The sequence below is a fragment of the Pituophis catenifer genome, unplaced genomic scaffold (assembly GCF_029215685.1).
Source record: "Pituophis catenifer annectens isolate HBS135680 unplaced genomic scaffold, rPitCat1.0.hap2 SCAF_1, whole genome shotgun sequence".
NCBI lineage: Eukaryota > Metazoa > Chordata > Lepidosauria > Squamata > Colubridae > Pituophis > Pituophis catenifer.
The window spans coordinates 336,244,418-336,258,041 of record NW_027256881.1 but is presented as its reverse complement, the minus strand read 5'-3'; the positions used below and the strand labels follow the sequence as shown (position 1 = coordinate 336,258,041).

General features: G+C 43.5%; 1 protein-coding gene across 1 annotated transcript in view; it reads left to right on the top strand.

Annotated features, from left to right (window-relative positions):
* The window catches only part of MYO1F (myosin IF), an 82,287-nt gene that overhangs the window by 55,586 nt on the left and 13,077 nt on the right, over window positions 1-13,624 (top strand). Inside the window, exons 15-23 of the mRNA XM_070931806.1 lie at window positions 282-367; window positions 2,586-2,667; window positions 3,202-3,308; window positions 4,353-4,451; window positions 6,803-6,947; window positions 8,789-8,903; window positions 11,017-11,186; window positions 12,696-12,841; window positions 13,352-13,498. Coding sequence (XP_070787907.1) covers window positions 282-367; window positions 2,586-2,667; window positions 3,202-3,308; window positions 4,353-4,451; window positions 6,803-6,947; window positions 8,789-8,903; window positions 11,017-11,186; window positions 12,696-12,841; window positions 13,352-13,498 — 1,097 coding nt within the window. The remainder of the gene's footprint in view (window positions 1-281; window positions 368-2,585; window positions 2,668-3,201; window positions 3,309-4,352; window positions 4,452-6,802; window positions 6,948-8,788; window positions 8,904-11,016; window positions 11,187-12,695; window positions 12,842-13,351; window positions 13,499-13,624) is intronic.

The window sequence follows — 13,624 nt, the reverse complement described above, 5'->3', positions numbered from 1 at the left end:
ATTGCAGTCAGTCGGCAGTCAGCAGAAGTAGCCTGCAGTACTGCATTCTGACCACGGCTCCATATGTATGAGAACCAGTCATAAGTCACTTTCTAAAGTGCTGTTGTAACTTCAAATGGTCGCTGAATGAATGGTTGTAAGACAAAGACTACCTGTATGGTGGAGAAGGTGCTAGATTGGGAGTGGATAGATTTATCTGGAGAAAGCAGTGAGAGAGCACAGATGCCTAAAAGGATTTACAGATGGCAAAAATGCTAACCGTTGCCCTAACCTAACCACAGGTCTCCTATGACGTGAACGGCTTTTGTGAACGAAATCGGGATGTGCTTTTCACCGACCTGATAGAATTAATGCAGAGCAGTGAATTGTGAGTCCGTTTCCTGTGCTTTCCTCCCCAAACCTCACTTGGTTGTATATTTCATTTTTTAAAATACTTGGTTATACGCTTCTCGGAAGCATCGTCGTGTTACCCCCAAATCAAAAGCACATAATGAAGGAAAACAGAAAGGCTCAGAGTGTACTTGGACTACAACTCCCATCAGACAACACGGCCAAGAGTCAGGAATGGGAATTTTATTCCAACAACTTTCAAAACAGACTTGCTTCAACTGGTGCTATGAGATGTGTTGAAACTCAGGATAGGACATGTTACCTTGGAATTCTGGGAATTGTAGTTCTGACACAAATCAAATTGGGAATCCTGATTTAAAGAGGCAAAAAATCCCCAGATCTGGGCTAGATAAACAACTAACTTAGAATTAGAATAACTTTATTGTCACTTTGAATGTACAATAATTGGCATACATTAAAATGAAATTTCGTTGCATAGCAGCTCTCAAAGGGCCACCATCTCCAATATATACTACATGAACATGACTAAATACATACATACATACATACATACATACATACATACATACATACCCTGTTTTCCTGAAAATAAGACATCCCCTGATAATAAACCCAATCGGGCTTTTGAGCGCATGCACTAAAATAAGCCTCCCTCCGAAAATAAGCCCTCCCCGAAAATATTTAAACGCAGAGCTGGAAATAAGGTAAAATGGCAAGAGGAGCCCCATCTTGCTCCATGCGCCCCAAAATAATAAGACATCCCTGAAAATAAGACCAAGCACTTATTTTGGGGTTCAAAAAAATATAAGATAGGGTCTTATTTTAGGGGAAACACAGTACATACATACATACACATAACTAGTAGTATTTCTGGGAAGAGGAGGTGTTGGTTAGATTGGCAAAAGCAGTCTATTAGGGTATCCCAATTTATTTATTTATTCAGTAAATGTATATGGCTGCCCATCTCATATACATGACCCTGGGCAGCTAACAATCAAAAACAAATGGAAACAGAATAAAATACAACCAGCGTTGAAAAGCATAAATCTTACAATATCCGCCTCTTTTTCTGTGCATGTACTAATATGTACCATAAGCAAAGTCACACCTATAACGCTAAAGTGATGGGGTACAATGTTCTTTCATCCCTCAGAAAGCAACAAGAGGCAACAAGACCTCTCTTGCTCTTATTAAGAGGACCTTCAATAAATATATGGCTATATTTATACGCTATAGGGCACTGCACATCAGAACAACTAGACACAAGGACAGTTTTTCCCCCATGCCATCACTTTGCTAAACAACTAATTTCCACAACGCTGTCAAACTATCTAAAAAGGCAGTATTACCATCATTATTCTCATCTTCCCTGTTATCTTCTTATGATTATACCGTATTTTTCGGAGTATAAGACGCACCTTTTCCCCCCCTAAAAGGGGGTGAAAATTTAGGTGTGTCTTATACACCAAATGTAGCCCTCACAGGCCCCCACCCTTTGGCCTCTGCCTTGCAGCAGTTACCTCCTTGCAAGCAAATAGCAAGAAAAAACAGCTCCTTTCAGCTTCAGCACAACCTAATCAGCACAAGTTGATTGGATTGGCCTCCCAACTCTCAGCAGATTTGCTCTCAGCTATTTTGCGCAGGGCTCTGCTGCTTGCTGCAAAGAGATAAATTGCTGGAGTAGATTTTTTTTTCCTTGTGCTAATCAAGCTATGCTGAAAACGAAAATGAAAGTAAAGCAGGCTGTTTGCTGTTTGCTGCAACGAGGCAAAATTGCGCAGAGACAGAGGGAGATTTCTTTTTCTTCTTTTCCTCACCAAAAAAGGTAGGTGCGTCTTATAGTCCGGTGCGTCTTATACTCTGAAAAATATGGTAACTTTGTTGCTTATCACTATTGTTGTATGTACATTGAGAGCTTATGCACTGGAAACAAATTCCTTGTGTGTCTAATCACACTTGGCCAATAAAAAATTCGGTATTCTATTCTATTCTATTCTATTCTATTCTATTCCATTCCATTCCATTCCATTCCATTCCATTCCATTCTATCCATAGTAGACTAACTTATTCAGAGTCAGTCCCGCATATAATGCAGGGAAGAATTTATCTCTTTGTGCCCTTTAGATACAGGGGAATACCACCTCAAATACAATCACAGTCTGCATCAGTGGTTTATTTTTACATGTCTATTTCCAAAATTCTAGTTCTTTCTTACTTTCTTTCCCCTTTCTTAGTGCTTTCATCCGGATGCTTTTCCCAGAAAAACTTGATGCAGACAAAAAAGGACGTCCCACTACAGCTGGATCCAAAATTAAGGTACATTTCCATTGGATTAGAGCTATTTTTTAAAAAAACTTGTTCCCCATCAACTGATGCTAGGAAGCAATTAAGGGCAATAAAAGCAATCTCTGTAGCTTGTCAATGAACAGGTCTAGTGGTTAAAGCATTAGGCTAGGAACTGGAAGACTGTGAGGTCTAGTCCTGCCTTAGACATGAAAGCCAGTTGGGTGACTTTGGGCCAATCACTCCTCCTTAATTTAATCTACTTTGCAGAGTTGTTGTTGTGGGGAAATTAGGAGTATGTTAGCTGCCTTGGTAATTGATAAAAACAAAAAGGCAGGATAAAAACAAGTATGTAAATAAATAAAGTAATAGACAGGAATCCTAATACAACCATTACATCTCAAGGCAATAGCAGTTCTCAAGAAAATTTCAAACTTCAGTGAGAAGATTTGACAAGGAGAATTCTGGAAGGCCCTTTGTTCTTTGGAAAGTACTTTATTTTTGGTGATCTGAAACAAAATGTGGTGGAACAGATTGGGTAACACCAAAGATCTTGACTCTCCCCAGAAACAAGCCAATGATCTTGTGAAAACACTGATGAAGTGTACACCTCATTACATCCGTTGCATTAAGCCCAACGAGACGAAGAGGTCACGAGACTGGGAAGAGAGTAGGTAAGAGCGAAGGAGTTACTAATGGTGCGCAAATCTCCATATCAAAACCACAAACCAAAAGCAAAACTTAATCTTAAAATGCATTTAAGATATTAATCGATCCCGTGACAGGTAGTCCTTGACTTATGACCACAACTGAGACCAGCATTTCTGATGCTGAGAAACATCGTTAAGTGAACCACACCTGATTTTGCACAACTTTTTTTGCCACAGGTGTTAAGCAAAACACTACAGTTGTCAAGTAAATCGTGCAGTCGTTCCTTAAGCGAATCGGTCTTCCCCCATTGACTTTGCTCGTCAGAAACCAGATGGGCAGGTCACAAATGGCGGTCACATGACCCCAGGATGCGGCACTCGTAAATTCATTAGCGTTGCTCAGCACCCAAATTTTGATCACGTGACCATAGGGATACTGCGATGGTCATAACGGTGAGGGCAGTGGTGAAATGTAAAATTTGTTACTACCGGTTCTGTGGGCGTGGCTTGGTGGGAGGGTAATGTGACTGAGTGGGCGTGGCCAACTTTTTTTTTTTTTAACTTTTAAAACCATTTTTTCTACAACTTCTTCAGCCGAAGAGGTTGTAAAAAAAATGCTTTTAAAAGGCTCTGACGATCCAAGCTGAGTTGCCTGATCATCAGAGGCTTTTGTTTCGTTTTAAAAGCATTTTTTTGGCCGAAGAAAAAATGCTTTTAAAAGTAAAAAAAAAGCCTCTGATGATCACGCGGCTCAGCTGGGCATGGCAGGGGGGCAGGGATTTTTGCTACCGGTTCTCCAAACCACCTGCCACCATCGCTACCGGATCGGGCGATCCAGTCCGAACCGGGAGCATTTCACCCCTGGGTGAGGATCAATTGTTCATCAGTTTTTTTCAGTGCTATTGTAACTTTGAACAGTTGCTAAACAAATGGTTGTAAGTTGAAGATTACCTGTACTTGCTAATTGTCCTGGCCTCTCCCATTTCTAAGACGTCTTCCCTCATTAGCAGTTTTCATAAAATTAATGTCCTTGACATCCCCCTGCTATGTTACACATACATCTTGCAGGGTGAAGCACCAAGTGGAATACCTGGGACTGAAGGAGAATATCCGAGTCCGCCGAGCTGGATTTGCATATCGCAGAATCTTTCATAAATTCCTGCAAAGGTAAGACGTTAGATTGTTGTTATCAGACAGACAGACAGACAGACAGACAGACAGACAGACAGACATATGATAGATAGATAGATAGATAGATAGATAGATAGATAGATAGATGATAGATAGATAGATAGACAGACTGATAGATAGATAGATAGATAGATAGATAGATAGATAGATAGATAGATAATAGATAGATAGATAGATAGATAGATAGATAGATAGATAGATAGATAGATAGATGATAAATGATAGATGATAGATAGATAGATAGGTAGATGATAGATAGATAGATAGATAGATAGATAGATAGATAGATAGATAGATATAGATAGATAATAGATAGTGATAGATAGATGATAGATTAGATAGATAGATAGATGATTGATAGATAGATAGATGATAGATAGATGATAGATGATAGATAGATAGATAGATAGATAGATAGATAGATAGATAGATAGAGATAGATAGATAGATAGATAGATAGATAGATAGATAGATAGATGATAGATAGGTAGGTAGGTAGGTAGATGATAGATAGATAGATAGATAGATAGATAGATAGATAGATAATAGATAGATAGATGAGAGAGAGAGAGAGAGAGAGAGAGAGAGGAGAGAGAAAGAGAGGAGAGAAAGAGAGGGAGAATAAATGATATGATGAATAGATAGGCCAGGTTAAGTAGGCTAGAGATGAGATTCCAATAACTAAAGGGCTGCTACAAAGAAGACAGGGTCAGCTTATTCTCCAAAGCAGCATATTGCAGTAATCCACTTAGGAGGTGATCAAAGTATGAGTGACCATGATTAGTGCCTTCTGCTTTAAGAAGTGACTGGCACACAGGATGAAGTTGGGATGAAGAAGGATGAAGTTGGGCAGAAGTGATCCTGCCCACAGCTGCCACCTGCTCCTTCAATAGGAGCTGTGAGTCTAGGAGGACCCTTAAATTATGCACCAGTTTTGTCTGGAATAGCACAACCCTATCCAGAACTAAAGGGGGGAAATAACTGGATGCAGGAGGCCAGTGGTGAAATTCAATTTTTTTTTACTACCGGTTCTGTGGGCGTGGCTTGGTGGGAGTGATGTGGCTTGGTGGGCATGGCAGGGGAAGGATACTGCAAAATCTGCATGCCCACCCCACTCCAGGTGAAGGATATTGCAAAATCTCCATTCCCATCCCACTTCAGGGCCAGCCAGAGGTGGTATTTGCTGGTTCTCCGAACTACTCAAAATTTCCGCTACCGGTTCTCCAGAACCTGTTAGAACCTGCTGGATTTCACCCCTGCAGGAGGCCCTAAAACCAAGAGTTATTCAGTCTTACTATGATTGAGCTAATCCCTGTAGGGTAGAATGTGTGGATAGTCAAACCTTTTGGCCAGGTTTAGATGGGAGGAAAAAGGGACTAATTCATCAATTCAAATTCTTCAACTCTCCAGGATCTTAACTAAGCCATTCCCATCTTCCCTCCAGATAATGGTTGTTGTGAATGGCAGGAATGGATTATGGAACTTTGACTTTGGTCAATGGCCAAGAATGGATGATGGAGCATTGACTTGTCAATGGCCAGGAATTGAGGTTTCCACTAGTTCTGAGATTCTTAAATCCTTGAGTTGGGGGAAAACAAGAGAAGAAAACTAGATTATTTTCTGAAAGAGAGGAAGTGGAATGGGGGGAGAAAGGAACAGCATTTTTCCAGCATCATATCTGCACTCATCCCACACACTAAATGGACCCTCCTGACCCTGAAGAAAACAGGTTACATTTATAGTCATGGACTCCTTGAATGTTAGCATCACTTTCAGGTTATTATCTGAGCATATACATCGGGGTGAAATGTAAAATTTGTTACTACCGGTTCTGTGGGCATGGCTTGGGGGGGGTTAATGTGACTGGGTGGGCGTGGCCAATTTTTTTAAAAAAAAAAACTTTTCAAAGCATTTTTTCTAATGCTTTGAAAAGCCTCTGCCGATCATGCAACTCAGCTGGGATCGTCAGAGACTTTTCAAAGTGGTTTTTTTACCACCTCTTCGGCCAAGAGGTTGTAGAAAAAAATGCTTTGAAAAGCCTCTGACGATCCCAGCTGAGCCACGCGATCATCAGAGGCTTTTTTTTTTTTTACTTTTAAAAGCATTTTTTCATTGGAAGAGGTTGTAGAAAAAATGCTTTTAAAAGTAAAAAAAAAAAAAAAGCCTCTGATGATCGTGCGGCTCAGCTGGGCATGGTGGGGGGGGGGGGCGCAGGGATTTTTCCTACCGGTTCTCCGAACCACCTGCCGCCATCGCTACCGGATCGGGTGATCCGGTCTGAACCGGGAGCATTTCACCCCTGATATACATGTGCTTCCTTTCTTAAGGTATGCCATCCTGACCTCAGAAACTTGGCCAAGGTGGCGAGGAGAGGAACGCCAAGGAGTCCAGCACTTGTTGAGGTCCGTCAACATGGATGTGGATCAGTACCAGATGGGCCGCACAAAGATTTTCGTCAAGAATCCAGAGTCGGTAAGCGAGGCAACCTTAGCTCTTTTGAAAAACGGAGTCCTTTTCTATTGTTGATATCATGTAAAAAATATAATCTATAAACTGAATTACAAGGTTGAGGGTAAGGAAGGAAACCTTGATGGAGATATGCAAGGTTCATTACTAAAGTGACAAGGGGAAAAGCATAAGTACCGATAAAAGGAGAATATTTGTATTCAGGGTTGTTGAATACAGGTAGTCCTCAACTTACGACCACAATTGAGCCCAAAATTTCTGTTGCTAAGTGAGACTGTTGTTAAATGAATTTTGCCCCATTTTACGACCTTTCTTGCCACAGTTGTTAAGCGAATCACTGGAGTCATGACGTTAGTAACACGGCTGTTAAGAGAATCTGGCTTCCCCATTGACTTTGCTTGTCAGAAGAACGCAAAAGGGGGGGGTCACATGACCCCAGGACACTGCAACCGTCATAAATATGAACCGGCTGCCAAGGATTTTAAATTTTGATCATGTGACCATGGAGATGCTGCAACAGTCAGAAGTGTGATAAACGGTCATAAGTCGTTTTTTCAGTGACGTTGTAACTTCGTACGGACACTAAATGAACTGTTTTAAGTCAAGGACTATCTGCATCTGTAGCTCAGCATGGATGATGTTACCTAGTTTAGGTAATAAAATGTATGCAAGAGAACAATAGCAATAGCACTTAGACTTATATACCGCTTTACAGTGCTTTATAGCCCTCTTTAAGTGGTTTACAGAGTCAGCATATTGCCCCCAACAATTGGGGTCAATATGCGTGGTGGGTCCTCATTTTACCCACCTCGGAAGGATGGAAGGCTGAGTCAACCTTCAGCCTGGTGAGATTTGAACTGCCAATTTTTTTATTTTTATTTTTTTATTTGATTTATATGCCGCCCTTCTCCAGAGACTTAGGGCGGCTTACAATGCGCTAAGCAATAGCCTTCATCCTTTTGTATATTTATACAAAGTCAGCTTACTGCCCCCACAACTGGGTCCTCAATTTACCTACCTTAGAAAGGATGGAAGGCTGAGTCAACCTTGAGTCTGGTGAGATTTGAACCTGCAGTAATTGCAGGCAGCTGGTGTTAATAACAGGGTGCTTTAGACCACTGTACTACCAAGGCTCTTGCAGGCAGCCGGCAGGCAACAGAAGTATTTTATTTATTTATTTATTGGTTCAATTTATATGCCACCCTTCTCTGGAGACTCAGGGCGGCTTACAATGCGTTAAGCAATAGCCTTCATACTTTTATATATACCTTCTTAGTAGGGCTTTCGGCCCCCCCTAAGCGGTGTTCTTTTTTATACAAAGTCAGCTTATTGCCCCCACAATCCGGGTCCTCATTTTACCTACCTCGAAAGGATGGAAGGCTGAGTCAACCTTGAGCCTGGTGAGATTTGAACTTGCAGTAATTTCAGGCAGCTGGTGTTACTTAACAGCACTTTAGTCTGTTGCGCCACCAGGGCTCTACCACCACCAAGTAGCCTGCAGTATTGCACCCTAACCACTGCATCACCGTGGCTCATATCAACCAAGCTCAGAGAGCACCAAGGACCCCTCATATTTTCAGTCCACAACAGGCAAATAATATTTGGAAAGGGTCACCTCTCTAATTCAGATATGAAGGGACAGGATAGCACAATCCAGGTTGCAAGATTCTGTTATCATAGCTATTTCAATAAAAGTAGTTTTAGCCTTCCTGTGGAGTTGTGTTCTTGGTCTAGCTTACCTGATAGGACTGATAGGAATTTTTAAAAAGCATAAATGCTAGTTTTTTCCCCCCTTCTCTTCCTCCTGCCTTCCTTTGATTTTTTCCCCCCTCTCTTTTTGCTGCCAGCTCTTCCTCCTAGAGGAGATGCGGGAACGAAAGTTTGATGGGTACGCCCGGATCATCCAGAAAGCGTGGCGCCGTCACATCGCCATCAGAAAGTATGAGCAGATGCGAGAAGAAGGTAGGAGGGGGTCCTAGTTCTCAGGACATGATGGTACCCCACTAGTTGAGGCCACACCTGGAATACTGCGTTCAGTTCTGATCACCATATTACAAAAAAGATGCTGAATCTCTAGAAAGGGTGCAGAGCAGTGGTGCTTTGCCCCCGGTTCGGACCCGTTCGCTAGAACCGGTAGTAAAACTGGCGGGAGGCTCTGCCCACCGATCCCGACATCATCAGGAAGCTTCTGCGCATGCATAGAAGTGCACGCATGTGCATGGCCCCGTTGCAAATTGGTAGTAAAGGTAAGTAGAACCCATCCAGGGGCAGAGAAGAGCAACAAAGATGATTAGGGGGACTGGAGGCTAAATAGTATGATGAACAATTGAGGGAGCTAGGTACGTCTAGCTAGCCTATGGAAGAGAAGGATTAGGGCAGGGGTCTCCAATCTTGGCAACCTTAAGACTTGTGGATTTCAACTCCCAGAATTCCTCAGCCAGCTTTGCAGAGTTGAAGTCTACAAGTCTTAAAGTTGCCAAGATTGGAGACCCCTGGATTAGGGGGACATGATAACTGTCTTCCAATAGTTGAGGGGCTGTCACAGAGAAGAGTGGTTTGACTTATTCTCTAAGGCACCAGAGAGCAGGATAAGAAGAAGTGAGTGGAAGCTTGAAAAATAGAGATCCAACCTAGAAGTGAGGAGAGATTTTCAACAGTGTTCCTGTCAGGTTTCGATGTCGTCTCAAATAAATTGCATTTCCAAACGAATAATCTTTGATGAAATCTTTCATTTATTAAGCACGACAATCTGTCCCCGATTATGTCGTAGCCAACACTGACTTCCTGACCCCAAACCTTCCCTTTCCATTCCCCAATTCTCTGCATCTCATTGGCCATCTTCCAAATCACTCTCCCCATATCTACTACTTCAGCTCCCAGGAATGTCCCCCCTCCCATCCCATCTCCTAGGGGATATTATCTTCAGGGAAAATAAGTAGGTGAAAAGTCAAGCGTCCTCTTGCCAGCTGCCCCCTCTTCTCCTCCTTATGTCAGCACTGGAACGAATGTAGTTTGGAGTGCTGACAGTTCCATCATTGGAGATTTTCAAAAATAGACTGGACACCCATTTGACAAGGATGGTATAAGAGAGGGGTGTCAAACTCAATTTCATTGATGGCCGCATCAGAGTTGTGTTTGACCTCAGGGGGGCGGGGGGGGGCATGACCAGTTTGACATCACTCATGTCGGGGGTGCCTGTGGCGGCGCAAGCGCTGTGCCAGCAAAAATGGACTCCCGATCTCCGTTTTTGGCTGCGACGGCCTCCTGCAACCCTCTGCCAGTGAAAATGGAGATCGGGAAGGCCACACGCGGCCCTCCTAAATTCCATTTTCACTGGCAGGGGCACCCTGGGCCGGTCCTCTGCTGTTTCCAGGGCGGCCACACGGGCCAGATCTAAGCACCCCGTGGGCCTGATGCAGCCCAAGGGGCTTCAGTTTGACACCCTTGGTATAAGGTCTCCTGCCTTGAGCAAGGGGTTGGACTAGAACAGAGGTACCCAACTCCCAGCCTGTGGACCGATACCAGTCCATGGCATGCCAGAAACTGAGCCAAAACCGGTCTGTGCAAACAAGCAAGGCCCGTGCGAACATGGGATGCAGGCAGCATACAAAACCACGCCCCCACCATGGACAAACCTCTCTCCACAAAACCGGTCCCTGAGGCCCCAAAGGTTGGGGGCCACTGGACTAGAAGACCTCCAAGTCCCTTCCAGCCAGGGTTCTACTTACCTTTACTACCGGTTCGCATGCGCAGATCACTTATGATGACATCCGGACCAGTGGGCGGAGCCTCCCGCCAGTTTTACTACCGGTTCTTGCGAACCGGTCCAAACCAGGGGCAACCCACCACTGCTTCTAGCCCTATGATTCTATCTTCTATGTTGGGTAGTAACTGCAAGTGAGATTCAAATTGATGTATAACAAATATTTATTTACTTTTCACATCTTTGAATTGCACATCTCCCTCGTGTTAATGATCAATAGCATTATTATCAGTCGTACCCATCTCTACAGAAACACCCATGTCTACTGCACTTCACTATTTGCTCTTCCCCTGTTATCCCTTCTTCATGAAGCATCCGATATCCTGTACAACTTCAAAGAGAGACGACGAAACAGCATCAATCGGAATTTTGTGGGTGATTATCTGGGCATGGAAGATAAACCAGAACTGCGCCAGTTTTTGGGCAGAAGAGAGAGAATCGATTTTGCCGATTCAGTCACCAAGTACGACAGGCGGTTTAAGGTAAGATGGAGTTGATCTTCCACCACGAGGTGAAGAACCAAAAAAATCTTTTTCCAAAACCTGGAAGAATTCTTGGCCTTTGTCAAGAGTTTCAAAATGTTGAAACAGCTTCACAAACATTTTTTATGGGTAAGTGTCAGGGCTGCCCCCGATCAATTCCCTAGGAAAGAAAACTTCTCCATAGAGTCAGAGAAAAAGTACTTTTACTAGGAAAGAACTGATCGCAGCAAAAGCCCAGGCAAGATCTGAAGTAAACACACGCAAAATGACAAATTGAAAATAACCCTAGAGCCCACCTCCCAGTAGCCAGGCAACCAGAGTCCAATCATCTACCAGGAAGATGTTTTGGGAACATCTCCAGTCCAGGTGCACCAATCCTCCTTTGTGCATGCCTATCCCAGGACGGTTGGCCTTGAAGATGTTAAATAACCCATCGCTTCTCAGAAATTCATCTCACACCTCCTGCCCCTCCCAAATATGCATTGTTCCCCCCTCCTGTTTCCATGGCTGCTGGCAGCAAGCTTGAAGGGAAGGGAAGACGGGCAGGTTGACAGTATGGTTTACTCGAGTTCAAATGGTTATTACCCTATTTCCCTGAAAATAAGACATCCCCTGATAATAAGCCCAATCGGGCTTTTGAGCGCATGCGCGAAAATAAGCCTCCCCCTGAAAATAAGCCCCCCCCCCAAAAAATATTTAAACACAGAGCTGGAAATCAGGTAAGATGGTAAGAAGAGCCCCATCTTGTTCTACATGCCCCAAAATAATAAGACCTCCCCGAAAATAAGGCCAAGTGCTTATTCGGGGTTCAAAAAAATATAAGACAGGGTCTTATTTTAGGGGAAACACAGAATATTTTATGATTCTATCAGTACTGAAGGGTTTTTTTCTATACTGGTAGTTCTCAGCTTATCAGCGCAATTGAGCCTCAAATTTCCATTTAAGCAAGGCAGTTGTTAAGTGAGTTCTGCCCCATTTGATGACCTTTTTTGCCACAGTTGTTAAGTAAATCACTACAGTTATTAAGCAAATCATGCAGCCATTAAATGAACCTGGCTTCCCCCATTGACTTTGCTTGTCGGAAGCCAGAGGGGAAGGTTACAAATGGTGATCATATGACCCCGGGAACAACTGCAACTGTCATAAGTACATGCCAGTTGCCAAATGTCCAAAATTTTGATCATGACTGCAACCGTCACAAGTGCGAATTGACATCATAAGTCAATTTTTTTAGTGCCACTGGACTTCAAAGTGTCACTAAACAAATGGTTTTAAGTCAAGGACTACCTGTACTTGCCTTTTTCCTTCTTGTCTATACCTCCTAATTTTGCTTTTTCCTTGCTTTCCCTCTTTTTCCCTTGAAACCATTTTTTCTGGTTCTTTGTATTTTATATTTTTTCTGAAATTTGGTATTTTATATTTTTTCTGAAAAAAAACAACCAACAAAGGAATTTTTTTGAGCAGATTACCAGCTGTAAGACTTCTGTCTCTCATTTTTCATCTGCACAGTCCATCAAGCGGGACTTAATCTTAACACCCAAACACCTGTATCTGATTGGCCGAGAGAAGGTGAAAAAGGGGCCTGAGAAAGGCCAGATCCGGGAGGTGCTGAAGAAGAAACTGGAGGTCCAAAGAGTCAACCGAGTGTCCCTCAGGTGAGCTGCGTTCCCATCCTGTAAAAGGCAGCAAGGCCACAACATCATGTGGCTTCTGTTAGAGAAACCCCATTCACTGTCCACTTGTGCTTTTACTCCTGAGTCGGCCCTTGTTCCTGAGCTGTTCCCTTCTCCTGGCAGCTCTCCGCATGCGCACACTGGGAACAGGCTTCAGCTGTTCTTCTGCTGCACTGATATCCGACTCCAAAGGCAGCTGATAACTGTCGGACGGCCCTGGCCCCATCTCTGCCTCCAATGCAGAGCGCTCATCAGAGCCTTCCCCATACTTCAGGACTGGCCCATGTTCCTCCCCAACCTCATCACTGCCATCAGTTCTGCTGGCCGGCCATAACAGCTGGTCCTTGCAAGCCAAACCACCCTGGCTGATGTCCCTCTTTGGCACGAGTGTTATTTGGGATTCCCGGGGGCTCCGAGGCATCTGTCCTTCTTTCCAGAGAACTGACATTCCTTCCTTTTCCACCACCCACCTCCTGACTCTTTTCTCCCCAGCACGAAACAGGATGATTTCTTCATCCTGCACGAAGCCGAGGCAGATACGCTCCTGGAATCCATCTTCAAGACAGAAGTCATTAGCCTGCTATGCAAACGCTACGAAGAAGCCACCCGAGGAAAACTCCAGCTCCATTTCAGTGACACGTGAGCAGACCAAGAGGGTTGGCTTGGAAACCTCATTTATTAGCCAAGGGCCGCTCAGAGCAAAAGCAACTCCCTGCCTCGACAATGCGAAAGAATTTAAAACCTCCCTCAGCTTCTCAGTCATTG